Raw genomic sequence first — 27812 nt, forward strand, 5'->3', positions numbered from 1 at the left:
TAGTCAACTGGAACATAGCACAGAGAGTCCTTGGTTAGTGTCTAGTGCCACTTTCAGCGCTAAAACTTTAGTCATTCAAGGGCATGAACCCCCCCAAGCGACAAAAGTTTTAGTGCTGAAAAGCGCCAATATAGACAGCACTTCTACCACCGCTCAGTGGGGGTGGTTATTTTTTATCACCGGGAGAGCTCTTCCCCGGCAATAAAGCGTCACTACACTGCCCATATCACAGCATCGCCATGGCCATGCTGTAACATGGGTAGTGTAGACATAACCGTAGCGAGAAGAAAGTTACAGCATGGTCCATTCTGGTTAACCCAGAGCCCTGACCAGTGTGGCCCTTTGGCTCCTGCTGTGTCCTCTTTGTTCAAATTCTTGGGCCAGTCCCACCTAGCCCCTCCTCAGTCCTTTGTTGTCAAACACGGCTGGCTTCCTGTAGATGGGGTGGGCCACCCATGGTCATAAATTCATAGGGATCAAATGTCCCAGTGACTGGATTAGTAGTTGTCTTCATGGGCTCTCCACTGACCTAGGGCAAGCCCCAGACAGCTAGGCATCAGTCACACCTGTGTTATCGCTTGCCCCAAGAGTAAACAATCTTTTCTCACCACCTAGTTAACAATTCAGCATACAGGGGAAACCAAGGCACACAGCATTCATACAAAATATTTACAGAAAATTCCCACTCTGTCATACTTGGACAGAATACAAACACTGGATTTATGGCTTATTACAGTCTAGATAGAACCCACTAACAATCCCCCACAAGCTGCCTGTTTTCCCCCTCCCTTCTTTTTCCCCCCATGAATGGATGGATTCTAACGGGCCACTGCGCCTTGAAATATGCATTAACTTATGCAAAACAATCTGTTCCAGGTTGTATTTAGCTGTGACACTCTGAGAATGAGTTTCCCAGACCTGAAGAAGAGCTCTGTATAAGCGTGAAAGCCTGTCTCTCTCACCAACCAAAGATGATCCAATAAAAGATATTACCTCACACTCCTTGTCTCTCTAACATCCTGGGACCAGCACGGCTACATCAACACTGCATACATCTTTATAGTTTACAACGGTAAGTCATATAGTCTAGCAAGCTATTTCAAAGAAAATGAAGCTTTTGGGGGGATAACTAGTATTTGTCTAGTACCCAGAATGTGCTACGTACCTTTGGTAAGAATTTGGTTATGTTTTTTACTTTGTATATTTTGCCTACTATAAAGAGCCCTGCAGAAGTGGCATGATACATTTATTTAGCTAATCATTATTCACTCTCCCAATCCATTAAAGCACTGTTTCATATACATCCTCTTTTTTCCAGGATTTGCACCATCCTATGCCAAGCACCTCGACTATGCTATTTCATCTTGCTCTGCAGCTTTGAGACTTTTTGTGATGCTTCTCTCTGGTTTTATAACGTCACAAATAATAAATACATCAAATGCTGGGTATGGCTTTAAACATGCCACAAAGAGCATCCCAACCTTTTCTAACTTAGGATAAACAGTTGCTTACCCAAGAGGAAACTACTAGGGGAAATCAACAGGCTTCATCTCTAAAATGAAACAACCCCACTCAAAATTCAAATATTTAAGATCCTTAGCTTAAAACTATTAAACACACACACACAAGCTGAACTACTACAGCTAGACCCTAAATGGAACCTGTACTCTTGCAAATCCCCTTACCATAATAATGCAAAATCTGAAACTGGGAGGTACAAAAAGCACAGTGGAAAGCCAGATAGGAACAGCGCAACCAAGGTGACAAGATTTATCAAAACAAACACCCTTTTTATTTTTAACTCAATTTACTGTCCAAGATAACAAAGTTAGTAAAAGATAAATTCCATAAACTACCACAGTTAAGAATCTCATTTTTTATTTAAAAAAATACAAAGACACATGGAAGAAAGAAAAAACATATCCCACAAGAAAAATAGCGAAGATATCCTCATGCCATGGAACAGCCTATCCCCCAGTAACAATGATCAAATCCTGGTTTACTAAACTTTTGAAAGTCGAGCCCCATAATCAGAAAAACAAAACCAGTTTCACTCCCCCTTCTACTCTGCCCTTTGAGGTTTAAAGGCCCCCCCCATCTTCTTGTCCACATCTTACACGCACAAAACTAGCTTTTTGTATACAACCCCTAAATCCGTCCAGAGGGGAGCGCCCCACATTTTATGAGAAAGTGGGAAGGGGGGGGAGGATGGAGAAATGAACCCCAACCCCTGAACTGACACTGGGTGTGCTGTCCTGACCCAGCAGCCCTGAGGGGCTTTCCTCAGCAGAGGGGCCGCCCCCTTGAACAGTTTGAACAACTGATAATGTAGGTGGCTGTGGTGGGCCCCGCCTGCCCGGGGGTGGGAATGGATCCAGCCCCCCCCCCCCAGGAGGAGGTGGGGAATAGCCGGAGGGGGTGGATCCAGGCTCCCCCCAGGAGGGGGGTGGGGAATGGCCAGAGGGGATGGACCCAGGCTCCCCCCAGGAGGGGGGTGGGGAATGGCCAGAGGGGATGGATCCAGGCTCCCCCCAGGAGGGGGCTGGGGAATGGCCAGAGGGGATGGATCCAGGCTCCCCCCAGGAGGGGGGTGGGGAATGGCCAGAGGAGGTTTCCCTCCCCCCCCCGAACCCCGGGGGTGACCCCGGCTCACCTGGTGCGCTGGTAGCGGCAGTTCCCGTACAGGAAGTACCGGCAGATGTGGAGCTGGCCGCACTGGCCCCGGCAGCCGGCTCCCGGCGCGCCGTGCTCCTGGCACAGCCGCACCGCGCTCGTGGCCACCACCACCCGCTGCTCCTGGGGCGGGCCGCCGGGCGAGCAGGGCCCCGGCCGGGTCACCAGCGTGAACCGCTCCGGCTCCGTCAGCAACAGGCTGTCCAGGCTGGGACCCAGGGCCGGCAGCCGCCGCGCCAGCTCGCCCTGCTCCAGGGAGCCGCCGGCGGAGCACAGCGCCTGCAGCGCCTGGCTGGGCAGCGCGGGGCGGGCCATCCCGGGCAGCTCCGAGCCCTTCACCCCGCGGCCCCCTGGTGCGGCTCCGCCGGGAGATCCCCCCCGAACGCCTGGTGCGGCTCCGCCGGGAGACCCCGCCGAACCCTGCGACCCCCTGGTGCAGCTCCGCCGGGAGGCCTTGGCACGGCTCCGCCCCGGCGCTCCCTGCAGCCTCTTTGTCTATTTATTGTTGTGAATCTCCCGCAAAGAAACGAAACTGAAAGCGGCGCTTCGCGCAGCTACCCGCCCCCACCCCGGGAGCCCGAGCCGGCCTGAGGGCGTCCCCGTCTAGCACCCGCATTAGCTGCCACCGGGGAGGCGGAGTTGCCCCTTCAGGAAGTTCCGCTGCAGAGCAGCCAGGTGGCCTGTGCACGGAGCTGGCTTCCCTCCCCTGCCCTCCCGGGCCGCTTCCCCGCGGGGGCAGCGGGGCACTGCAGCCGGGGGCGGGGAACACAGCGCTGTGAACAGCACCCTAAGGCGCTGGCCTCAGGCTCCCCCAGCGGCCAGGGCTAAGTCTGCTGCTGCCACTGACTGTGCCTTCTACACTGGTATCAAGCAGCTCTCCTGATGCTGCTTCTCCAGCCGCCACCCAGCCCTTGTGTCCTGGCTTCGTTCCCCTCCCCTCTCCCCCCGGCCGGGGCGTGCCCATGAACCCAGCAGAGATGCGAACAGGAGCCGTTTACTGTACACAGCCCTCAATCTTCAGTTCATCTTCAGGAAGTTTACAGCAGCTCTCAAAGATTAGTCACCTTTAAATGTAACAGGTTGTGTCATTAGAATGTACCCAGATATCTTTGGGCACAAATAGTTTGTCAGGTATTTTCTGGTGGTGAGGTTGAAACCCAGGTCACCTAAATTATATGACTGTTCCACCCACAGGATGGGCTTGTGTGTGTCACATCAAGTTTTTACATCAGAGCCCCTCTGTCCCTCAGTTTCCCCCATCTGTAAAGGGGGACACTGCCTTCCTTTGTAAAGCTCCTTGTGATGTACTGATGAAAAGTGCTATACAAGAGCTAAGTTTTATTACTTGTTAGTCAATGCCATTGCATTGCACTGCAATGTAAGCATAGCACAACACTGTGACACACATGGTTTGTAAACTCTTTGGGGGCAGGGATCACCTCTTTATTATGTGTGTGCACAGTGCCTACTACCATGGGTCCCTGGCCTTTGATGGGGGGTTCTAGGCCAGGAGTTCTCAAACTGGGGATCAGGACCCCTCAGGGGGTCACAACGTAATTACATGGGGAGCTGCAAGCTCTCAGCCTTCATCCCAAACCCTGCTTTGCCTTCAGCATTTATAATAGTGTTAAATATATTTAAAAGTGGTTTTAATTTATGAGGGGGGGTGTCACACTAAGAGGCTTGCTATGTGAAAGGGATCACCAGCACTACTGCAATACAAAGAATATAATTACAGTAAATGCAAAAATATATAAATCTTTGTTTATGCAAAGTTAGGGTTTCCCAGCAACCGCTCATGTCCTTCCAGAATGTAGAGTTCTGCAAAATTTCAGAAAACCAGGAGACGCAGAGTGAGGGTCAGAGTGGATATGATTTAAATCACTAGTCAGGAAGACTCCATTTAATCATAGATTTCTACATAAAAGTGCATTCTTGTTGGCTGTTATAACCTTAATAGATATTCTTCACAACTCAGAGATAGGTGTAGGTTTCATTTTTAGAAGGTACACTACATTTTAAAGTGATTTATTTTGAAAACTTTTCAGATTAGTTTTACAGCTATATCAGAAAATTAATGATCGTTTGGTTATTTCATTTACCAAAGATAACTGAAGCAGATATTTATGAAGTTATTGGGTGGTGAATTATCTCCAATTCAATAGGTTAATCATTAATATTTGGAGGATTTTCTTGCCGTGCTGTATTAGGAGGAGAACATCACCAGACAGGCATTTAAATTGTTTTATTTAACTAAAACAATAAGAACAGGAGTACTTATGGCACCTTAGAGACTGACAAATTTATTTCAGCATAAGCTTTTGTGAGCTACAGCTCACTTCTTCGGATGCATAGAATGTATGCATAGATGTATTCCATTCTATGCATCCGAAGAAGTGAGCTGTAGCTCACGAAAGCTGATGCTGAAATAAATTTGTTAGTCTCTAAGGTGCCACAAGTACTCCTGTTCTTTTTGCTGATACAGACTAATGCGGCTGCTACTCTAAAACAACAATGTTATATATTCTGGATTTTTTTCTTCAACAGCAAACATAATATTTTAACAACACAAGGATATGAATTTTTGAATTTAGTTAAACATTCAAGTTTTTTTAAAATCAGGTTTCTTTTTGTTAAAATTGTTTTTAACTAAAATAGTTAAATGAAATATTTAAAAACAAATTAAATTGACTGTCAGGCAAGTCAACATGAGAAACTTAAAATATTGGCTTCTGCAGCTAACTTCACCTTCATTTTCCTGTTTGTTCATAATCTTGAAAAGAAAAACAAGCTTTCCTGCTTTTTCAGGTCCCAAACGATTTCTCAGTTTGGAATGAATTAGTCCAAAGGAAGAAAATATTCTGTCTACACTGGCAGAAGAAGCTACTGCTATTAAAAGTGAGATTATCACTTCTACAGTCTCTGAATCTAAGTGCTTAAGTGACTTCCACCAATTCACTAGTGTGACTTTCTTTAAAGCATCATCAGCAAACATATATTTCTTGAATGGTTCATCCTTAGCTCTGAAGTTTATTATAGTTGACATTATGGAGGGATGATTGCTGGATGTCCATGTCATAGACAACTCCTCTTCTTCAGCAGTTGAGGTTTGACCCTGGCACTGAGTATTGGGAATATTTGCAAGAAAATGAGCTGAGATAGAGCTTTTCCCACAAAAGCTCATGCTGCAAAACGTCTGTTAGTCTATAAGGTGCCACAGGATTCTTTGCTGCTTCTACAGAACCAGACTAACACGGCTACCCCTCTGATTTTTTAAATGTTTGTAATTTAACTCTGTCATTGCATATTTCTCTTTTTAAGGTCTCACTCAGTTCCTTCCAAATTTCAACAGCATCAACAATAAAACAGCTATTTCCCTGCATTTTGTTCAAAGTTTCAGGGTACACAGCATGTGTTCAACATTTCTCTTTAGCCCAATGTTGAGAACTTTGGCTGTGACACTGCCATCTATTTTTTCACAATTTTGTTCACAAATTGTCATCAGATTAGGCCAGTTCTTGCTATAGTGCTCACAACAGTCCACTACTGAGTTCCATCGCACGTCTTGTGGGAGAGTTAGCTTGGTTCCTCCCACTTTTTTCAGAGCAGCTGTGGCAGAGTTGTTGTTACGGAAGTATTTTGCCATTTCAACAATATTAGCCTTCATTTCTGGAACACTGAAGTCTTTGGCTAGGAGGTGCATCAAATGAGCACTGCAACAGTAAGTTATTAGCTTGGGACTCTCTTCTAAATAATTTCTTCTCATCTTGGATATATTTGCAGCATTGTCTGTGATCAAGCTGTGTACTAGAATTTGCATTTTTTTCCACAGTTTGTTATAACCTTTACTGCTACTTCTTGTAAATATTCTTCTGTGCATGCATTTCCCAATGTATCAATTGTTTCTGTAAGGAAGACATTCCCTTCTTTTGTTGTCACACAAGCACATACAACAGGATCATTGTGGACATTGCTCCACCCATCAAGACTCATGTTAACAATTTTACCGTTTAGACCTTTTGCACTTTGCTCAATTTCTCTTTCACACACTTTATCCAGCAATTTGCCTGTGACATCTACTCTGTTGAGTGGACTGTATCCTGGTCTTAATGACTGAACCACGTTAATGAAGTGTGGGTTCTCAATCACACGGAAAGGAGAGTTTGTTGCATAAAGAAACAAGGCAATTTTTTCATCAATTACCTCTTTTGTAATCTGCTGGTTCTTATCACAAACTTATCTATGGTTGTTTCTGGATGATGGAGGTTTTTTTTTCTTTTTGCCACAGGGTGATATATTGTGGCTATGTGACATACATGATGTGACTGAAACACTATCATTGGCGGATAACTCTGAAAGTATAGAAAATGATGGTGATCTTGAAGGTGAATAGTCTTCAGAATCCGGTATGTTGAGGATGGATTCTCCTAAACAAAATAAGTCAATGCAGTTATTTAATTATTATTACCATTTAGTATTACTCATTGCATTCACTGACATTCAATACTACTTTAAAGGTGAAATTGTAACAGGAAGATCTGCCTATTTCAGCTATTTATTTTTTATCACAACTGCATCTAAAATGATAGTACTATCGAGTAACAACTATATTTTTTGCTCAAACATGAGAATTCAAGAATAGTTCAGAAGGAAGACAGGCAGTCCTTAAGACAGAAGTATGAAATAAAAAAGGTCACAAGCCTGAAGATCCTGCATGTTCAGACATGTTCCCTTCATCATCTTCAGTGCAGCTTCCTCCTGAGAAGGAACACTTCTCATGATGTTGTTTCATTCAGGCCTTGCATTTCTTTGTTGCACTGTTAGCATTTTGCACGCATGCCTGTTTTACCCACAGGTAGAGGAACTTCATTAAAATATTCCCAAACTGGGTCTCTTTTATGGCCTGCTGTCATTATAGGTTTTCCCTTCTAGTGAGAGAATGGTATGATAGATCTCAAATCAATGAAGGCTACACTCAGAAAGACCTCAAGACTTCGGGAATATGCTGCTCAAACAGTTTCACTTTTGTTTCTACTGCCTGTCCCTCCCTTCTCACATTTATCTCTAGACTTCTTCTTTTTGTCTGGATCTATTCCGCCCCCAACAATCATTCATTGAACTTTTTGAAACTTTGCACTTTTAGAGAGAGGTAAGGGATTGACTCTGTGTACGCAAATTTGCAAAGGGATAATAGGGTTATTTCTCACCTCTATATATTATTTATTTAAAAACATTTCTGCTGTTAACAAGCATATTATCTCTGGAGACACAAATCCACAGTTTGAGAACTGCAAAACTAAGCATCTCTGATGGTATCTTCTAGACTGAGCACCCATTGGGTAGATAGAAAGATTAACCTAAATAATCTATACAGAAGCCTCTGGAGCCTCATGAGATTGGGTCCCTAATGCATGAATTTATTGGAACTCATTCATAAAACTTTTCCTAAAAATTACATGAATATATTGTCTCATACTATAGAATTAGAATTTATAATCCCTATTCCATAATATCTTTGAGCTATAGTATCTAAATTAAAACTATCTTTAGATAGGTTTTTTCCCTCAAAAAGCATTTTATCAAAAAAACTGATTTAAATTAAAAAAATGTGATTTTTTTGATTTTTTCAAAAACATCATTGATTTGTATCCACCCTGGTTAGGTTACATGCCCATGTAATCTTAACCTGGGCCCCTGGAGTTGACAATATCCCCTGGAAATTATGCATATGCTGCTGCACTCAGTGTCTGAGTTGTAGCTGTAGTGAATGTTTGAATGGTGGAGGCAGTAGGTGGTAGAGGTGTGTTTGTGAGCTGAGGAAACAGGGATTAGTTTAAGGAGCTGTGATTGTGATATGAGATCAGGATTTGCGCCCACTCCATGTGTGAGAGTAAAGGAAAGGGGAGCACATGTATCTTGAAGAGCTAGTCCACATCATTTTATTGCTAAATTGTGTAGATTGTCTCAGCAGCTAGGCACTGATTGGAGGAGGAGGTGTTGCCATGGGAATTGGCAGTAGTAAGGTGGGATATGAAAACAGTCTGTGGGTTTACTGATGGATAAGAGAATGTATAGGTTTAGATGGTATCCTGTGATTTAGCGTGAAGTGGTTGTTAAATTTCACAAGTGTGGTATTCTGTCAGGTGAGTAAGCTCAGGTCCAGTTTACTCTACAGCTCTATGTTGATATATCTACATGGGTCAGGAGTCAGTGTGGAAAAACCACACCCCGGTGTGACAGTTATACCAACCTAACACCCTCCTCCTTCTAGACAGAGCGATGTCAATGGGAGAGCTTCTCCTGCCGACATAACAACGACCCCTCAGGGAGGAGAATTTACTGTGCTGGCGTGAGAAGCTCTCCTGTTGGCATAGTAGTGTCTTCATGTACAACGGTGCAGCTGCACTGCCGTAGTGCTGTCCATGAAGACAAGCCCACAGTGTTAGTGTAGGGCAGGAGCAGTGAAAAGGCAGAGTGTGGGTATGTTTGGGAGCATCTTTCAAAGAGGGCAGAGCTAAGATTACATTAATTCTGTATGTTCTGGTTTTCTGAAGTCTGAGGTTTGCTGAACTCACCATTGTGGAGGGACAAGAGCAGTCGCTAGGGAACCTTAATTCTGTGTTAACTTTTTCTTTTTTGTGGCGGGGAGGGGGGTGCCATTTAATTTTCTAGTTATTTTTAACAGAAAGAAGGCTTAGTAAGAATTAGTGGTCATTGGTGCAGCTGTGAATCAAGTGAACTAGTGATCCTCGCCCTATAGCTTTCTCCCTTCCTCCACTCAGCCCCACCAACCAGTACTGTCCATTCCAGCCAGCCGGCCAACCCTCACCATGCTATTTTCTCCAGCTTCCCTCCACCCCAAGCCCCCGGATCCTGGCTCATCTAAGGAGGCACATGGAGGGGGATCAGACTCCCCTCAAGGGGCGAGTGGCCCCAGATCCTGGCACATACACACAGTAAGCCCAGGAGCAGGGCTCAGGCACCCCAGGGACAGGGACCCCCACATTCCAGCTCAAAAGTGGGGAGGTAAGGATTGGGGCTCAGACCCCCCAGTTCCTGGCACACTCAGAAGGGGATAATGTGGAAATGACAGGTACTCCTGCCCCTACTCTCCCCCAGCACCTCTGCTGCCACTCATCCCCATGTGTCCCTCACCTGAGCCCCACAACCCCTCTTACCTCCTCTACCACCCATCCCTATTTATCCCCCTTCCCCTCAATACAGCCCCAAATCCTTCTTATCCCTATCCCCCCGTCCTCCACTCCCAAAAATGTCTCTCCCCTCCCAGCAAGCATTCTCATATTTTTTATTTTTTTAACAAAAATACTTTGATTACATTCACCCCATTTTTTTTAACAAAGCAAAGCCCAGACAAAGACAGATTTTAAAGCAACATGCCATCCAACCTTCCCCAGATTTCTGCCCACGATAAGACAGACTGAGGATGGCTGGCTGGGTCAGGTTCAAAGGCCTATTATTTAATCCCCTGGAGCTATAGCTGGTGTAAAACTTTGACGGCGAACAATCCTGTTAACTCTTCTGTTTACATATTCTCAGTATAATCTATTAGGTGCACAAATAAGCACATGAAGCACGTAAGGAAACTAACTGGAGAAGCAATTTAAAAAAAAAAGTTTTAATTTGATTTCCCCCAAAGGGCTGATGGGTGACATGCACTCTGTCAGGATAACCCTCAAGTATTGGAGACTCTGGTGCAATGGTCTGAGCACTGAGTTGACCTCTCTCTGTGAGCAAAGAAGGGTTGCCAAAATCTCTCAACTTTTAGAAAAGCTGGATTTATTTTGAGGGCTGTATCTTGGGAATCCCCTGGTCTAATAGCCCCCAAATTGGCTCTCCAACAGAAACTCATGCCGCAGTGAGACACACCAAATTTCAAGGCAATCCAAGAAACCATGTAGATTTTAGAACACATAGAATATTCAAGCTTTAAACAGAAAGCTGGTCTTAACCTTAACTGTAGCAGAGCTCTTGCTCTGCTATAAAAATTACACACACAAAAACGATGTTAAAAGAACACTATTAAGGTTACAAAGGAAGTACTCAATATGCATCTTCCCCCCACAAAACACACATTTTGCACAAACATGCTTTTTTCATCCCAAGGTTTTCCAGATGTAGCTACACCAGTGCAAATGTCAGGTGCAGATGCACTGCACAGGCCTCTGATGAGGTTTGTACCATTGCGACTTACTTTAGTAAATTGCCAACATTAATTGGACCAGTGTAATATGTCTAGTTTAGGGCATTTCACAGGTGTAATTAAATCAATATAGTTAACTCAGTGCAAATTCCCCTAATGTAGACAAGCACCTTGTCTCATTGTGCTGTGAGAAAGGTGGACAGATATCCACAACACCAAAACATTGCCATTTTTTGATGAAAATCGTCACCCTTGTCAGAAAACTCAGCATAAAAATCAGGGTTTTAATGGACACTGAAACTGAATTGTCATCTTATCACAACAGGTGGTCCCAGGAGCATGTTGGCTGAGGGAAGTTTGTACTGCAGCTGTGGGTGCTGACTCTGCTCTAGGAGCAGAGCTGTCAATCTGGCACTCTTCACAGGCACTAAAATTAAATAAAAAATAAACCAACATTGATACAGCTTTGCATAGAGAAGATTTCTAGCTTTCAGAGTCGCACTTAAATGGAAGCAGCCTTTTTTTTCTCCCCTTATACTCATACGAAAAGTAAATCAGACTAAGTTCCTGTTATAATAAAACTGGTCATGTGAAGTTTTATTTGTTTGTTTAGCATCATGTTCCTCGGGAAGACAAATTTGATACAACATCCCCAGCTATGAATTATCTATAAGCAAAATTATATTTTTCTCTTCTTTAGGACTATTTTATAGGAAAGGGAAAGTAAGTTTCTTTTTGTTTACAAAAGCAAATCTCTTCAGCATATATGCCAGTTGAAGGAGGAAAAAAAGCAACTTACTCCTTCTCCCCACCTACGAAATCCCCCAATTAAAAGTAAGGATACATACATGTTTCATTAAAGTTAATTGTGACATAATTACATTTGCTTTATTACACCCAGGATAAATTACCACTTTGTGAGCTAACCCTGCAGTGAGATCCATACAAGTAGCCCCCATGGATTTCTGTACAGATGGCAGTGGTCAATCCGCATGGAATTTATAACAGGATCAGAGCCTTAGTTACAGCAGTTTCAATCAGCAACTCTTTGCTAAGATCTTATTCCAGGGCCGAAATGTGGCACCATGAAAATGATCTTTAAGATATTTTTCGAGTCTGAATCACTATATTCATATTTATTCATTCATTGCTAATAATAAGCTTATGAATAATGACATTAATTTTAATGGCAGAAACTTTATTACTTAATCTATTTAATCTTCACTTGAGTTTATCCATCTTAAAAGCGTGACAACTAAATGGTTTTTAACTGATGTATTTATATGCATCTTTAAAGCACCCATCATTGTAGTATAATAAAGGTGCCAACATTCCCCCCACACCCTCCCATTTTTAGCCCTACTTCTAGATGGAAGTTTGAAGTTCCCCAAAACAGAATATCTATAATTAGTAACAGATATAGAATGGATTCTTATGAGTACTGGTGTTGAAGAGTTTTGCAAAGGATATGAGAGAAACAAGATGGGTGAAGTAATATCTTTTACTGGAGCAACTTCTATTGGTAAAAGAGACAAGCTTTTGAGCTACACAGAGCTCTGTGTAGTAGATGCACCTCCATATATAAAAAGGCCACCTACCATTTTTAAAGAATTTCACAGTGGTACACCTTTGTCGTTTTTAAAGCACACAGTCTGAAACGAGAAGTTAAGAGTCTGAGATTAGATGCAGTACTTGAGAGGAGCCAGACTGTGGAGCTGTTGGCTTTTCCAGTGGTCTTGCAGCCTCTTATAGAAACCTTGATAATGGTATTGTTTGCTACATTAGCTACGGCTGCATCCGTGTTTAATTCATTTTCAGAAATTTAGAGCATAAACTGTGTCAGAACATAGGCCAGAAAATTCGTTCAAAAATTATTTATTTTGCAATAATGATTCTGTATGAACTCAACATATATACAAAAAAATCAATACCTGCAGTTTGCACTGATCACTGGCATAAATCACAACTGGGTTTGCTACTAAAAAAAAATTTCAGAAGTAAGTGGCTCATAATGTAGTTACTAATGTAATTTAAACTGTCATCAATACAGTTCCATTCTGATTTCAGAGAATCGTTACAGTCATTTTGCACAGATGTAAATAACCATACAAGGTGAATGGAAGGAGAGAATCAGGCCTTCTGTCTTCCCCCTACTCATCCTCACATCCCTCCACATAGAGGTCTCCTTCCCATACAGACGCATGACACTTGTCCCCTGGACTCTCCCATCCTCAAAAACAAAGCACCATTCCAGGTCTACAACCCCTCAAGAATAGACTCTTTCTCCCACTGAAGCTCATTCCATCCCAACTTGCTTCACTTACTTTGGATGTCTTTTATAGGGGCAGCTCTCTTCAGTCCTCTCCCATGGCATGATCCAAAATCCATTAGCATCAATGGGAGTCTTTCCATTGACTTCCATGGACTTTGGATCAAGCTCTCACTCTTAATGTTTTCTAGGAGCAGCTTGCATGGCTGCTCCCTCAAGCCTGAGGAGTCACACCTTACACACTAAATGAGCAACACAGAGCTATCTCCGCCAGTTCTATTATTGTGCTGACAAAAGAAGACATGAGATGCGGTGGCTAGGTCGACAGAAGAATTCTCCCATCAACCTAGCTGCATCTACATAGCGGGCTAGGGCAACCTAACTACATCACACAAGACATGAACTTTTTCACAGCCCTGAGTGACATAGCTAGGTCAATCTAATTTTTAAGCCTGGACCAGAGGCGGATTTACAGTGAAACACAGGGTGCCCCCATCTCCCCCGCCTCTTCCCCACCTCCTCCCCTGAGCAGGATGCATTCCTGCCCCTCCCTCTCCCTCCCAGTGCTTCCCCCGCTGCCAAACAGCAGTTTGCTGGCACTCTGGGAGAGAGGGGAAGGAGGCAGAGAAGAGGCAGGGGCGGGGTCTTGGGGAAGGGGGTGGAATTGGAACAGGGCAGAGCAAAGGCAGGGCCCCTGCATTCCACCTACACATACCCCTCCCAGCCCCCTGCCATGAGCCGCTCAGGGCAGGGGGCTGTGGTGGGGCAGGGGGCTGGGAGCACCCCCATGACCCCAGTCCATGCCCCGTTCCCTGACTCCTGCACCCCCCACACATACCCAGCCCTCCCATACCCTGACTCCTGCACCCCCCCCCACATCCCCACCCCATCCTGAACAGCAAAGAGGAGCTCCTGCACACACCCACCCCACATTCCCACCTGCACCCCTCACACCAAATTGGAATTGCCCCAGGTAAGTGCTCCACATCCCAACCTCCTGCCCCAGCCCTGAGCCCCCTCCCGCACCCTAACTCCTGGCCAGACCCTTCACCCCAACCCACAGCCTGCTCTGGCACCCTAACTTCCTCCCAGACCCTGCACTCCTAGCCCTGAGCCTCCTCCCACACCCTAACTCCTGGCCAGACCCTTCACCTCAACCCACAGCCTGCTCTGGCACCCTAACTTCCTCCCAGACCCTGCACTCCTAGCCCTGAGCCTCCTCCCATACCCTAAGTCCTGGCCAGACCCCAACATTTTTTAAAATTTTTTTTATAAAGTGCTCTTATCCAAAGCGCTTTACAGTAGTTAGCTAACCGTACAAACAATATTTGGAAAGATCATTAAGTGGTCCGCCGAGACCCTCAGCGATTTTCAAGTGGTCTGTGGAAAAATAAGTTAGACTACAAAAACAATCAAGGTACCTCACTTTATTTTCATTTACTTCCTATTACTTATAGGAGGAGGATGAAGAAAAAAAGAATGACAAACGGGAGCAGAGGAGGGGATAAGAGAGAATGTTCTTTTTCTTGGCTCGGCCCCAAAAATGAAGCTAAGCACAGGGCCCCACTAACTCTAAATCCACCACTGTTGTGGACCAGTCCACAGAGGAGCATGAATTGGTCCCAAAGAGGTTTTGAGTCAACCCATGAAAAGCTTACCTGGCTGGTAGCATGTGTTGCTACAACAACACAAATGTTTTTCTAGTAAACCATTTCATTACAGCTCAGTCCAAGTTTACTGAGGTTCACAAACCTTTTGAGCAGACCTGGACTGAGCAAGTCCTCCTTCCCCATAGGAGGAATTCATGATTATGGTGAAAAACCAAACAAAATATAGCAGTCTCAGCTGAGTTTCTCTACCACTTCAGTATCTCTTCATTTGAAGTCAAAATTCAAGGTGACACTTGGGAGGAGGGGATGCAAAACAATAGGAAGCAAATTGGAAAAAGTTTGTTGAAACAACTTCAAATCAAGATCCCAAACTTTTGAACAGCTCTGCTGGCTCAAGACAGTTCTATTAGACCAGTGGTTCTCAAACTTTTGTACTGGTGACCCCTTTCACACAGCAACCCACCCTCCACCCCCCCAAATTAAAAACACTTTTTAATATATTTAACACCATTATAAATGCTGGAGGCAAAGTAGGGTTTGGGGTGGAGGCTGACAGCTCGCAACCAACCATGTAATAACCTCGTGACCTCCTGAGGGGTCCTGACCCCCAGTTTGAGAACCCTGGTAGTAGACCCTGTTTTCATTTATCACATAATCACTCAACTGCTCCCACTGCTTGTTGACCCAGAATATACCTTTTCATGAATCAGCTAAGCCTCCATCTTCTGATGGCATCTGCCTCCCTGCTGATAGCTTGTAAATGACAATTCTGTTTTCTTTAACACGCAAAGTACCAGAGAACCATCTTTCATATAACACCATTTGCCTTACACACCCTTAAATGGTCAATTGACACAATTCAAGTAGTAAGGAGTTTATACAGCAGCTTTAACTTTTGTGTTATTTTTGCGAAGTTTATCAATTGCAGAACTACTTAAGACCAAAAGATGAGTTTTGTCAAATATATAAATACAGTAATTAAATTCCAAAAGTCCATTTTAATTTTGTTCCACTGTCTACAGTAAACAAGAAGTTGGTCTGATCACATGATGTTTTTATCCTGTGTCAAACAAAATACGAATTTCCATCTAAATAGTATTTGCTTCCAACTTCTCCATTGACAGTGAACAGGTATATTTATGAGAAGGGGAAGAAAGATCCTGCTATCCTCATTAATAACCAATTGTGTTTGGACACATCAGTTCCAGAAAACTATGCCTTTTTATTTGTATGTTATGTAATCGCTACATCTTGAACAATAGCTATGCTAATCAGAGATCAACGAACTGGCTTAGATATTGTAAAAAATCCACTGCCACCCATTCTCAAGGCTTCATCTCTTGTTAGTGCCAAATTCAACCCAAACCTTTACTTAGGTTTTGTAATTTTCATGTACCTTTTATTTCATTTCTGGTTTCCAGTCAGGACTGAATTCAAAAGAGTGCGAATAACATGAGAAAAATTGTTCTCATTGTACTTCTGGCAAAGAATCAAAATGGTAAGTGCCAAAATACAGGAAGGAAATCTATTTCATCCTATGGTCTCTTGCCTTCAGTTGAATTGATTCATAGATTCCAAGGCCAGATGGGACCACTGTGATCATCTTGTCCAGTGGTTCTCAAACTGTGGGTCGGGACCCCAAAGTAGGTTGCAATCCCGTTTTAATGGTGTCACCACGGCTGGCTTAGACTTAGCCTGGGGCGGAAGCCCTTGAGCTTGGGCTTTGCCCCCTTCCACCCAGGGTGACGGGGGTCGGGCTTTGCCCCCCTGCCCCCTGCCCGCACGGGGCGATGGGGCTTGGACAGGCTCAGGCTTCGGTCCCCGCTCCTGGGGTCATATACTAATTTTTGTTGTCAGAAGGAGGTCGCGATGCAATGAAGTTTGAGAACTGCTGATCTAGTCTGACCTCCTGTATAACTCAGGCCATAGAACTTCCCCAAAATAATTCCTAGAGCAGATTTAAAAAAAAATCCAATCTTGTTTTAAAAATTGTCAGTGATGGACACCTGTTGGTAAATTCCCATTGATGTCAGTGGGAGTAACTGTATTTCAGTGCAGGACTTCGGTCACTGGTTTCCAATAATTAATTTATTCCTGCTGTTTGTTCCTCACTTGAAGTCATAATTCTCCATTTGGAGTATCACAAGTGGTTGCTGTGGAAATGATTTTGAGATCATAAACACCAGCTTATGGCTTCAGGAAAATAAGCAGCAGGAACAAATGAACTCTTCAGAAACAAAAGACCTTGGTTTGCTTTCAAATAGCCTTTCTAATAAAATGTTAAAGAAAGAAAAAAACACCCTGATAATGTGCCACTTGGATACCGCCATCCTTGTCGTCAACAAATCTAACAGTAAATGACATCTTTTCACTGTGACTAACTTCGAGAGTGAAGTCCATTATTACCATGTAGTACTTGCTTTGCCGAGCAGCATCAATATGTTATCAAGCACCTTCCGTGCTATAAGGTCAATCAATTCATTTTGAATTATTTTGCTGCAGTAATTGTTCATAGCTTCTTTACAGACTACTCAACGTAGGTGCTCACACATGACATTGTCATATTTGCCAAGGAGTTCTACCAAACTGAGAAAATTACCATTATGTTCAGTGAAAAACTTATCCAACGAGCTCTGGAAAGCCAAATTATTCTTTGCAAGGAAGAGGGTAATTGAGATCAAAAGCTCGAGCACGTCCCTCCAATGCTTGGTTTCTACATTAATAATGCATTGGTTTTCTGCATCTATGCATTTATTCAACTTGAGCCTGGAGTTGACCACCATCCATTTGAAGTAGGCCGTAAAATAGCCAGGTGATTTTTCATGTTGCTTCAGAGCATCAGCTAAATTATGCCAGTAATTGTACCTGGAAAGCGCAAGCAACGATTTCACATTCTTGTCAAATATTTTGCAACAAAAACAGAACACTTTGTTAGTTGATTTTGAATAAAATAGCCAATGCTGATTCAGTTTCTCACTATTCTTGAGCACTCTTTCCTGGTGTGACTTTGAGAAGTGTCATTTCTGCTCATTTACTGGAAATGTCATATCCTCAATTTTGCCTGGCCTGTTCAAAATTGTATGATCAATATCATCAGAGTTTAGGACCACTAGCCATAAGGCAGGGTCTGATGTATCAATTTGTGGTGTGCATTTTTTCTCAGTGCTGTTTCTGTCATCATGAGAGGTTGATTCTGATTTATCATTTCTCTCCTTTTAATGTAAACCAGATTTCTTTGTCTTTATTCTCCTTTTCATGTGAGCTACATTCTTTATCATCACTCTCCTTTACACCACCAGGAAAACTGGATGATTCTCCATCATTTTCCTCACATTTCCATTCCTTATCTTCAGGTAAATCTGCTAATTCTTAGTAATAGGACTTCCATCATTTATGCTTTGTTCCTCAATTTCTTCTGCACTAGGACGATCACTACTGCCTAAGGCCGGGTCTATGTTGTTCTGTTTCAGATATTTTCCCATCAGATTTGCCCCTTGCTGCAGACTAGATTGGAAATGAGCTTTTCACTTCCTATACTAAGCTTCTGAAGGCTTCTTCAGGGGCATCTTTTATTTTCTATGGAGGAAAACAGAAAGTATTAGGGAAAGCAAAAGTCTTATGTTCTGCAGTCTTAGGAAGTCATCAACATTACGTGCTAAGCACGGCAAAAGAAGTAACGGTATTTCTTTTATATTGTTGTGTAGATAGGGGTTTGATAGATATCTCTGGCATCTCATTAAAAATGTCCTTTATTAGTTGCTACTTGCACTCTTCAAGTCTTAAAACACAAGTACACTTTCACAATTTCACAATAAAACAAGATTCACAATATTGCAGCTGGGCTCTCACTTCACCTCACTTCATTCCTATATCTCACCGACTGCCTGGCAATGCCCCGCCTCTTATATGCCCATGAGGGCATGGTTGACAACATTCTAGGAGGTTCAAAGAAAATTTAATTCTTAGAAAGTCTGGAAGGTTCCATGAGATTCTGCAAAGGTCCAGAACATTCTAGGAGGTTAGTGAAAAATGAATCCACATAGGGAATACCTGAAATATTTTACTTCAAACATTCAGTTTTCCCTTTTGTCACTAACAACAAAAACAGCACCCTGAGCCCAGCGCCCCACAAACCCAGCACACCAAAGATGTCAGATGGGTCTCCTGCCCCTAAATCCGCCCCTGCACACATGGTATCTCAAACAGCTACCTATGGGACCAAGCAAAAATAGTTGCCTAGAAAAGGAGGCCTTAACTAAAGGTCAAGCAGTATAGATATTATAATAAATAGGAATAATAATATTTGAATTCGTACAGTTTAATTTGTCTATGACTGGAGCGATAGCAGCCAAGTGGAGATATGCTTAGACACAGTCGTCATGTAGTGGGAGTACTAAGGCAGAATGTTGTATGTGGGCCAGAGGGAGCACACTGTATAATGCACCCTACTATCAGTGCAAAAGGGAACAGCATGTTGTTTCATACAGCCTGCTGCTAAAGATGAGTTCTCGGGCAGGGGGAGGAAGTGACCTTGTCCCAGTACAGCTAGAAACGTGTCCTTGCTAATCCCATCTATTGTTGTTTATATGGATATAGAACAAATCACTGGACAATCTAGGTTCAGAATTCTTTGCAGGAGCTAATCCTTAGTCCAGGATTCATTATATATTTTTGTATAATTGGTTTTATTTATTTTTGCTCTAAAACAATCTTTAAATAAAAATGAAAAGAGCACCAGTCTTGTAAAATGTGGGATGTGGCAATGGTGCTTTTGGCATGTGAAAATAGTAGTACTACATGTTAGCAAGTTTCAAGTCCTATTGAAAAAGAAGAACTAGCTTTATTAATAAACATTTTGCTGAGTCAAATAAGTTGTCCAAAAGTATATTTACAATGGTTTTCTAGCATTCTCATGGGAAATGCATGTTGCAATAAGGGTGATTTTTGCTCAAAGTTGATGACATTTGTTTTAATTTATTTTCTCTTTATGCTTTTATGTGTGAAACTAGAGAACAAGTGAAACTAGAGAATGAGTGAAATTTATTTATATTTTCCCTTTTAATTTATTTAATTTCCTTTTTAATTTATTTTCCTTTTATGTGTGAAATTAGAGAATGAGTGAAATTATGGAATTAAGAGAGACAAGAGTTGGAAAACTGAGAAATTGAAAGGTGAAGGAATTTTATTTAAACTATTTACTTTTTTTAATGTTTGTTTTGCTTAATACACATATTATTCTTAACAAACACTTGAGAGAAAAGTTCTTTTTGTTAAAGATTCAAATGCTCACACTCACAGGCGGCGTGTGAACCACTGGCTGGGGGAGGCTAGCCCGTGGCCCCGCTTCTTCCATGTGAGGTCTCGTCCCTTCCACATGCCCCATAACCCAGAGCCCCCACAATCGCGGCCCCCACCCCCCCCCCCTTGCTGGCTAGTGCTTGCAGCCCCCCCCCCCTCAGCCCCAGAGCACCAGGAGGGAGAGTGCATCGTGCCGCCACAGTCCCCAGCCCCAGGAAGGCGGGCAACGTGGCCTCAGACCCTGAAGTCCAGCAGCACCGCTGAAGCGGGTTCCTGGGGGCAGAGCGTGGGCGGGGCCACACCAGGCTGTTTGGGGAGACACAGCCTCCCCTACACACCACCCATGCTTACACTTCTCCTTTTGAGGAGTGAGACAGTTTCCTAAGGAGTCCTCCAGTACAAACAGGGAAGTTAAGACTTAATCTACGATGTATTTCTAAGGTAAAAAACAAATGGAAAGGAACCTTTAAAAGAAAACAATCTCTTCTTGCCTCTATCGACTCTCCCCCCCGCAAAACACCAACCTTTCATGCCTTCTTTACACATAATTAAACATGAAAAACTATGCTAAAAGAACATTCGGTTTGTAAAGTGAATCAATCAAAAGATAGAACATGCCAAAAGTAAGGTTGCCTATTTGGCTCTTTTATGTATTATGATACCATCTTTAATTAAATGATCACATACTATTTGTTCCACAGGATCCCACCTCATTCAGTGCACAGGCTGGACAGTGCTCATTTTACTGAGCAGCTCTTCAATGTTTTGTTTTATCCTCAGTTTAATGTGTGGCCCCAATCTTATTTACTGCACGTTTCTCAAACCCTGCTTTGAATACAGAATTATTAATTTCTTCATGGGCTTTCCTATGGGCTTTGCTACAATATCTCAGTGCTTCACAAATATTTAATTTATTTAATTAATTGCACAATTAATTTTTCTTTGCAACATCCATATGAGTTGAGGGCTGGTATTATCCCCATTTTACAGGTGGAGAATTGAGGGACAGAGAAATTAAGGTAAAGAGTATCCACTAATTTTGAGTGCCTAAGTTGACCTGATTTTTCAGATATGTAACATTATATACACTTTACATGTTCAAAGCACAGCTCCATTGACTTCAGTTGCAGCTGTGAGTGCTATGCACTTCTGCAAATCAGATTCTACGGTTGCAAGTTGAGCAGAAAATGAGGAACACACAGTCAGTGGCCACCTGTGAAAAGTTTGGTTAAAGGGACTTGCCCAGGATCACATAAAAACTCTATGGCAGAGGCAGGGATAGAATCCATTTCTCCAGGGCATCATTCAACTGCCTTACCCATGAGACCATCCTTTCTCATTCTGCAGTCACCTGCCTCATTCACAATGCACCTTCCAACTTCTGCAGCAAATGAGTTAAAGGTCCTATGGACAACAGGCTTCATCCTGATTCATCCTCAGAGCAGATACATCAAATGAGGCAGGGGTCCTGCAGAAAATATAGTATGTAGTCGATATTATTAAAGATTGTATCATAATGCCTACACACAAGGGGCAAATCAAAGAAATGGTCCTACCGTTATTTTTTTTAACCTAGGCAAAAAAACCATATTTTTCCCTAATCTCATTCTTACAAATGGTTGAACCATTTTGGCTGAAGCTTTCGAAAATTATTCAGCCCGAGGCAATCATCTTGCGTAGAAAATTTCTGCCCAAAGTCTTTTCAGAGCCTTTTGGCATTTCCACTGGAAAGCTTTTTTAACATTCTTATAATTCAGCTATTAAAACTGACTTTTGAGATTGAACAAGAAATACAGGTATCAGCCTGCCAATTAATTATTTTATAACCCATTGACGAAGCATGGGGTGGTGTAAAAAAAGGTAATAATTGGAGATATACCAATCTCCTAGAACTGGAAGGGACCTCGAAAGGTCATTGAGTCCAGCCCCCTGCCTTCACTAGCAGAACCAATTTTTGCCCCAGATCCCTAAGTGGCCTCCTCAAGGATTGAACTCACAACCCTAGGTTTAGCAGGCCAATGCTCAAATCACTGAGCTAAAGGAGAGTGATAACTAATACTATATCACAGGCACTGGAAAAAAAACAGTGGTTCTGTTCTGTTTCACTTACCTCAGTGGGCCCTACATTCCTACTGCACACACAACACAAGAAATTCAGGATCAGCCCCAAAATAGACTTTGCACAAAACGATGTGAAGAGTCTGGTTTAAACTGAGAAAAGTAAGGAAACATACGGTTTGGTTTGGAGACTCTGCCAGGCCTGTTATTTATTACTCTCCTTGTTGTGTCATGTCAAATTTAGATTGCAAGCTCTCTGGCACAAAGACCTCATTTATATTTGTTTCTGTGAGATGCCTGGCACCCTTTTGGGTATTTGAAAATTGAAAACAATAATTCTAATTAGCCACCATAGTATGTGACGTTAAATACATAATGCTGTACAAGGGCATGATTTGTTACAGAATGGCAATATTAGGTCCTGATTCAGAAAAGCACTTAAGCATAAGCTTAACTTTCAGCACATATTTAAAGTTAAACACATGCTTAAGTGCTTTGCTGGATAGGAAGGGGCTTACGTACTTACATCACTTTAGACTTTGTGATTTTACTGTAAATTTTTGTATTTCATAAAGTGAAATAGTTGAATTGGTTAATGATTAATAGCACAGTTGGTAAGATCTTGGAGGGCAGTCATGGACAATGGCTAAATGCCTATTTTAAACAAATTTTTCTTCTCTCCCTATTTTCTTACAAAAACTAAAATATTCAATAATGTACATTTTAAAAGAAAAGTCACATAAAAATATTCACTAATGAGTTGTTCTTTCTTTCTTTTTTTTTTAATTCATCATTACTGTCAAAAATGTATTTCCTAGCATTAAATTCTAGCATTATCAAATCCACACTGGGAAAGTGAAAGGAGAAATTATGAGATCAGTTTTTAGATGGGGGTTGGGGAATTCCATAATGTTTGCATTGTATAAACCCTAAGGTGTGGCATAACTGTCAGTTTTCTTGCATTACAGCTTAATTCAATGACAAAAACACAAATTTTATGTCCCTCTCTTTAAGGAAATATTAGACTTTTTAAAAGTATATTTGACTATTTCATCTTCTGTGGTTGGTGAGTGGAGAGATGGGGGCAATTCATCCACCCCAAACTTCTTAGTTTTTTGTCCTGATTCCTTTTTTCTCAGTCAACCTTTACATGAGGGAACTTCTGATTATGGGGTTTCTTGCACCTTAAAATGAAATTGAGGTGAGTGAGGCCATGCAAAAGCCAAACCAGGAAAATAATTTCACATAAAATTCCAAAAAACATAAATCAAAGTTGTCCATCAAATAATTATAAATATATAGTTGAATAACATGAAATCAGCATAGAGATTACTGACACGTCTCCTACTTCGCTACTGAGCTATGGAATTGAACATTCTTTAACACCAGTTTATAAAAATCCCCCAACCCTAAATGCTTCCTCAGCACTTCCCTGATGATAGGGGAAATATTTGCAAAACATAAGCAGTTTATGTCCAAACAGCTGATGCTACTGTGGTGGGTCCCGTGCTTTTCCTTGGTGGGGTAGGTTGGGGCACCACCCCGTGTCCCTGTTCTTGGGTGCCAGGAGCTCCGCTAGTGTCCCAGGAAGGCGGGAGAGGAGGGTAGCGGGGAAGGGTCTGCTCCCTACTCAGTCCCAGCCTCTTCAGCTCCACAAGCTTCTTACCCTCTTCCCCCTTGGGTAAGTCCTTGATGCTAGGGGGAGTCTCCCTGCTCTGCCTGCGCAAGGTCTCCTTTTCTCTAGTCCTCTGGTCTTTCAGTTCACAGCATTACTCCTCCAAACTCTAGACATCTCTCCTTTTTCCCTTGTCTGACTGGGCCTTAATTGGTTATAAGTGCTCCAATTGACCTGTAGTAACCTTTCCCTAGTCTACAGGGAAACAGGCCTTGATCAACCTAGGGCTTTTATACCTCCCCTCAAGAAACTTCAGCAGCATCAGCTTATGATAGTGACACTGTCAAGTGACCGTCGGATGGTGGATGACAAACTGGCTTCAGTGTTTCTGGAGACCTTGAAAGGAATCCTACAGAATCCGATACAACTTGCCTTATGTTAAACTGACCAGGGATTGGCACCTGCTTTGGCCTGCAGAAGAGAAGAATGAGGGGGGATTTGATAGCTGCTTTCAACTACCTGAAAGGGGGTTCCAAAGAGGATGGATCTAGACTGTTCTCAGTGGTAGAAGATGACAGAACAAGGAGTAATGGTCTCAAGTTGCAGAGGGGGAGGTTTAAGTTGGACATTAGGAAAAACTTTTTCACTAGTAGGGTGGTGAAGAACTGGAATGGGTTACCTAGGGAGGTGGTGGAATCTCCTTCCTTAGAGGTTTTTAAGGTCAGGCTTGACAAAGCCCTGGCTGGGATGATTTAGTTGGGTTTGGTCCTGCTTTGAGCAGGGGGTTGGACTAGATGACCTCCTGAGGTCCCTTCAAACCCTGAGATTCTATGTTTCTATGAAAATATGGGACCACTCTCCCACTGCTCCCTGGCCCTGCTGTATCACACCACACAAATGTTTGTATCATCAAAGCATAAAAACCCATTATTTGTGCCATATTTTTTTAATACCCCGTATTCCCTGTGATAGGTAAAATAGACCTACTCCATATTTTTTTACTACCTTTGCTTCTCCTGCACTTTTCAGTGCCTCCTCAAAATTCATAACTCTTGGCTACAATTCTGTTCCTAACCTCCAGTCATACACTTCTCATTGCTGTGGCCAACCTATTCCCAGTAATGACAGGCTTCTCTTTTTTAAGTAAAGAAGGCAACTACCGCTCCAATATGATTTAATTATCTTTGTATTTAGGTAGTTTCAGTTCTTTTAATTATCTTAACACAGAGCATTTGATTGTCATTTTTTACTGTCAATTTATTTTTTCCCCTCACTGCTCCATTTTTATGTGCAGACACTATAACTCTAAAATGATTCCCAACTCAAAAAGAAGATACATCTTTTCTTTAAAAAGAACTAGGCCTGGGAAACTCCTAATCTTTTTTATCCTAGAAGACTCCAGTTTTTACAATACTAAATAGCCTCTCTCTCTCTCTCTGGTCCATATTATGACACCCTTACTCACATTTAGTAGCAACTTACTCTATGCATGGTCTCCTTGACTTCAATGAGTCCACTCATGGACTAAGGCAATGGTTTTCAAACTTTTGTTCTGGTGACCCAGTTGAAGAAAATTGTTGATGCCCGCAACCCAACAGAGCTGGGGATGAGGGGTTTGGGGTGTGGGAGGGCCTCAGGTCTTGGAAAGAGGGTTGGAGTGCAGGGGTGAGGGCTGCAGGGTGGGGCCGGGAATGAGGGGGTCAGTGTGTGGGAAGGGGCTCTGGGCTGGGGCAGGAGGCTGGGTGCGGGAGGGGATCAGGGCTCTGGGCTGGGGGTGCAGGCTCTGGGGTTGGGCCAGGGATGAGAGGTTTGGGGTGCAGGAAGGGGCTCCAGGTTTCGGGGGGCTAAGGGCTGGAACAGGGGATGGGGCACGGGGTTGGGGCACAGGCTTACCTCAGGCGTCTCCTGGTCAGTAGTGCAGCGGGGGGTGCTAAGGCAGGCTTCCTGCCTGTCCTGGCACCATGGACCTCGCTGCGCCCTGGAAGCGGCCAGCAGCAGAGCTGGCTCCTAGATGGAGGCGTACAAGCGGCTTGCGTTGCTCTCGCCCGCAGGCACTGCCACCACCAGCTTCTGTTGGCTGGCCAATGGGAGTGCAGAGCCAGTGCTCGGGGCGGTCTCCACCCCCACCTAGGAGCTGGACCTGCTGCTGACTGCTTCTGGGGTGCAGTGCAGTGTCAGAACAGGTAGGGACTAGCCTGCCTTAGCCAGGCAGCACTGCCAATGGGACTTTTAATGGCCCAGTTGGTGGTGCTGACCAGAGCCGCCATGACCCAGAGTGTTACATTCCACGACGCAGTACTGGGTCGCAACCCGCAGTTTGAAAACCATTGGACTAAGGTACTAATCAACTTGAGCAAGGGTATCAGAATCTGTCCCTGTGTTGTAAACTCATTCAGAAAGGCTAGAAGTCTTCATTTCAACTGGAAAAGCAGCAAAGAGTCCTGTGGCACCTTATAGACTAACAGACATATTGGAGCATGAGCTTTTGTGGGTGAATACCCACTTCATCGGATGCATTTCAACTGGACTTCATTTGGGAACAGCAGTCTGCCTGAATACTGTAAATTGCAAGATTAGAGCCATAGCATTTATGGTGCTATTTTTTTACTTCCTTAAGACTTAAATCTCTTTAACAGAGCCAGTTGGAAAATTTCTCCCTGCGGAAAATTTCAGCTTTTTTTGGGAAACCTTAAAAACTAAAATTATTTTGATTTTTAGCCACCAAAAATTAGAAAAAAAAATGGCCAAAACCTAAATATTTTGTGGTGTTGGCTAAACATTTTTGATTTTCTGGTTTTGTGATGCCAAATTTTCAAGCACACTTTTCATGTAAATTTTAAGTTAGTGCATAACCCAATTTTCCATAAAAAAAAATTTCAATGGAAAATTTTCAGCCAGCACTAGCCCATAATTACCGAATTCACTTTGTTGTTCTATTTCCCTTTTGTTCTTCATATGGGTGAAATTCACCCATGTGCAGGGGGCCAGCCCCAAGTCTCTGCACCACTTCAACCCTATTCTAAGAGGTTAAGTCAAACATAAATTGTGCATAGGCCTTATGCTAGTCTTCTGCACAAGGGTGAATTTCACCTAGTGTAGAAGTCAATTATTATCCCTTTAGGAATTGCGAAAATTTGTGTAGGGAGGTGTATTTTTAATTGATATATTAATTAATTGATTTACTATACCCAGATTGATTTGAAGAACTGACACTTATTAAATCTATTTACTAATCCATGTAGTCAGCATTTCTTAAGAAAAAGAAAATATTTAACTCATTTCTTTTCTATACACTTGTCTTGATTAGAGCTGTTCCTTGTGCTGTTTCTGTGGTTTCTGTTTTTCCGGTTTGTGGGGACTTCCCAGTAGAAGACACTCGCTTGGGTTATATGGGGCCAAGAGAGAAGCTGCCAAGGCGGCCAACTAGTAGGGGCAACTAGACCAGTTTGTTAGGTCTCAGTGAGGGGAATTGGAGAGAAAGTCAATGTAGGTTCCCCCCTCTAAGATCTTATCCTCTCCCTCGTGCCAATTCAGCCCACCTGCTAGATGTAGCTTAATGAGTTCTGTAGGAGAAGTAATTACAGATTAAGGGCTACATCTTGCAAGGATTTAGGCACATCCTTAACTTTATGCATGTGATTAGTTCCATTGATTTCAATAGGACTATTCATATGTGTAAAGTTAAGCAAGTGGTTAAATCTTTGCAGGATTGGGCTCTAAAACCACAAACCACTAAAACATATGCATAACTTCAAACACATGAGTCAATTAAAGTTACGTACATCTTGGCAGGATACAAATAAATTGTATAACTCGATCAAAACAACGGATCAAAAACTCGATGACATTTTACCTTAGATTTAGAAATTACAAGAATTTGTAAAGCAAACAGAGGATTGCTAACTTGTCTTTAAAGAACACTATAAAAATGAAAACGAATGTGCAGATTTATAGGACCTCTCCAGAACTATGATCCAAAATAATGTTGCTAAATATTGGAAGGTCTGGTCTAGAAAATAAATCTGGGGCCTTCAACTTTCATATAGAAGGTTTAAACGAGGAATCTGATGGAGCTAATCCTCTATGTACCTTATTAGAAGAGATTTAGATGTGAACTTTGGACCTTCT

The 27812-nt window shown here is 42.8% G+C and overlaps 1 protein-coding gene and 1 long non-coding RNA gene across 2 annotated transcripts in view; both read right to left on the reverse strand.

Annotated features, from left to right (window-relative positions):
• LOC120379593 (protein mono-ADP-ribosyltransferase PARP12-like) overlaps window positions 1-3550 on the reverse strand; it is a 39551-nt gene extending 36001 nt beyond the window's left edge. Inside the window, exon 1 of the mRNA XM_039497172.1 lies at window positions 2654-3550. Within this exon, the coding sequence (XP_039353106.1) occupies window positions 2654-2988 (335 nt within the window). The 5' untranslated portion in view covers window positions 2989-3550. The remainder of the gene's footprint in view (window positions 1-2653) is intronic.
• A 7463-nt stretch (window positions 3551-11013) lies between these two features.
• LOC120397897 lies at window positions 11014-21453 on the reverse strand. Its single transcript, XR_005594074.1, has 3 exons — window positions 21330-21453; window positions 12433-12486; window positions 11014-11261 (listed from the first exon to the last, which is right to left on the reverse strand). It is a non-coding gene; the product is annotated as an uncharacterized LOC120397897 (long non-coding RNA).
• Window positions 21454-27812: the final 6359 nt, after the last annotated feature.

The sequence above is a fragment of the Mauremys reevesii genome, linkage group 1 (assembly GCF_016161935.1).
Source record: "Mauremys reevesii isolate NIE-2019 linkage group 1, ASM1616193v1, whole genome shotgun sequence".
Taxonomy (NCBI): Eukaryota; Metazoa; Chordata; order Testudines; family Geoemydidae; genus Mauremys; species Mauremys reevesii.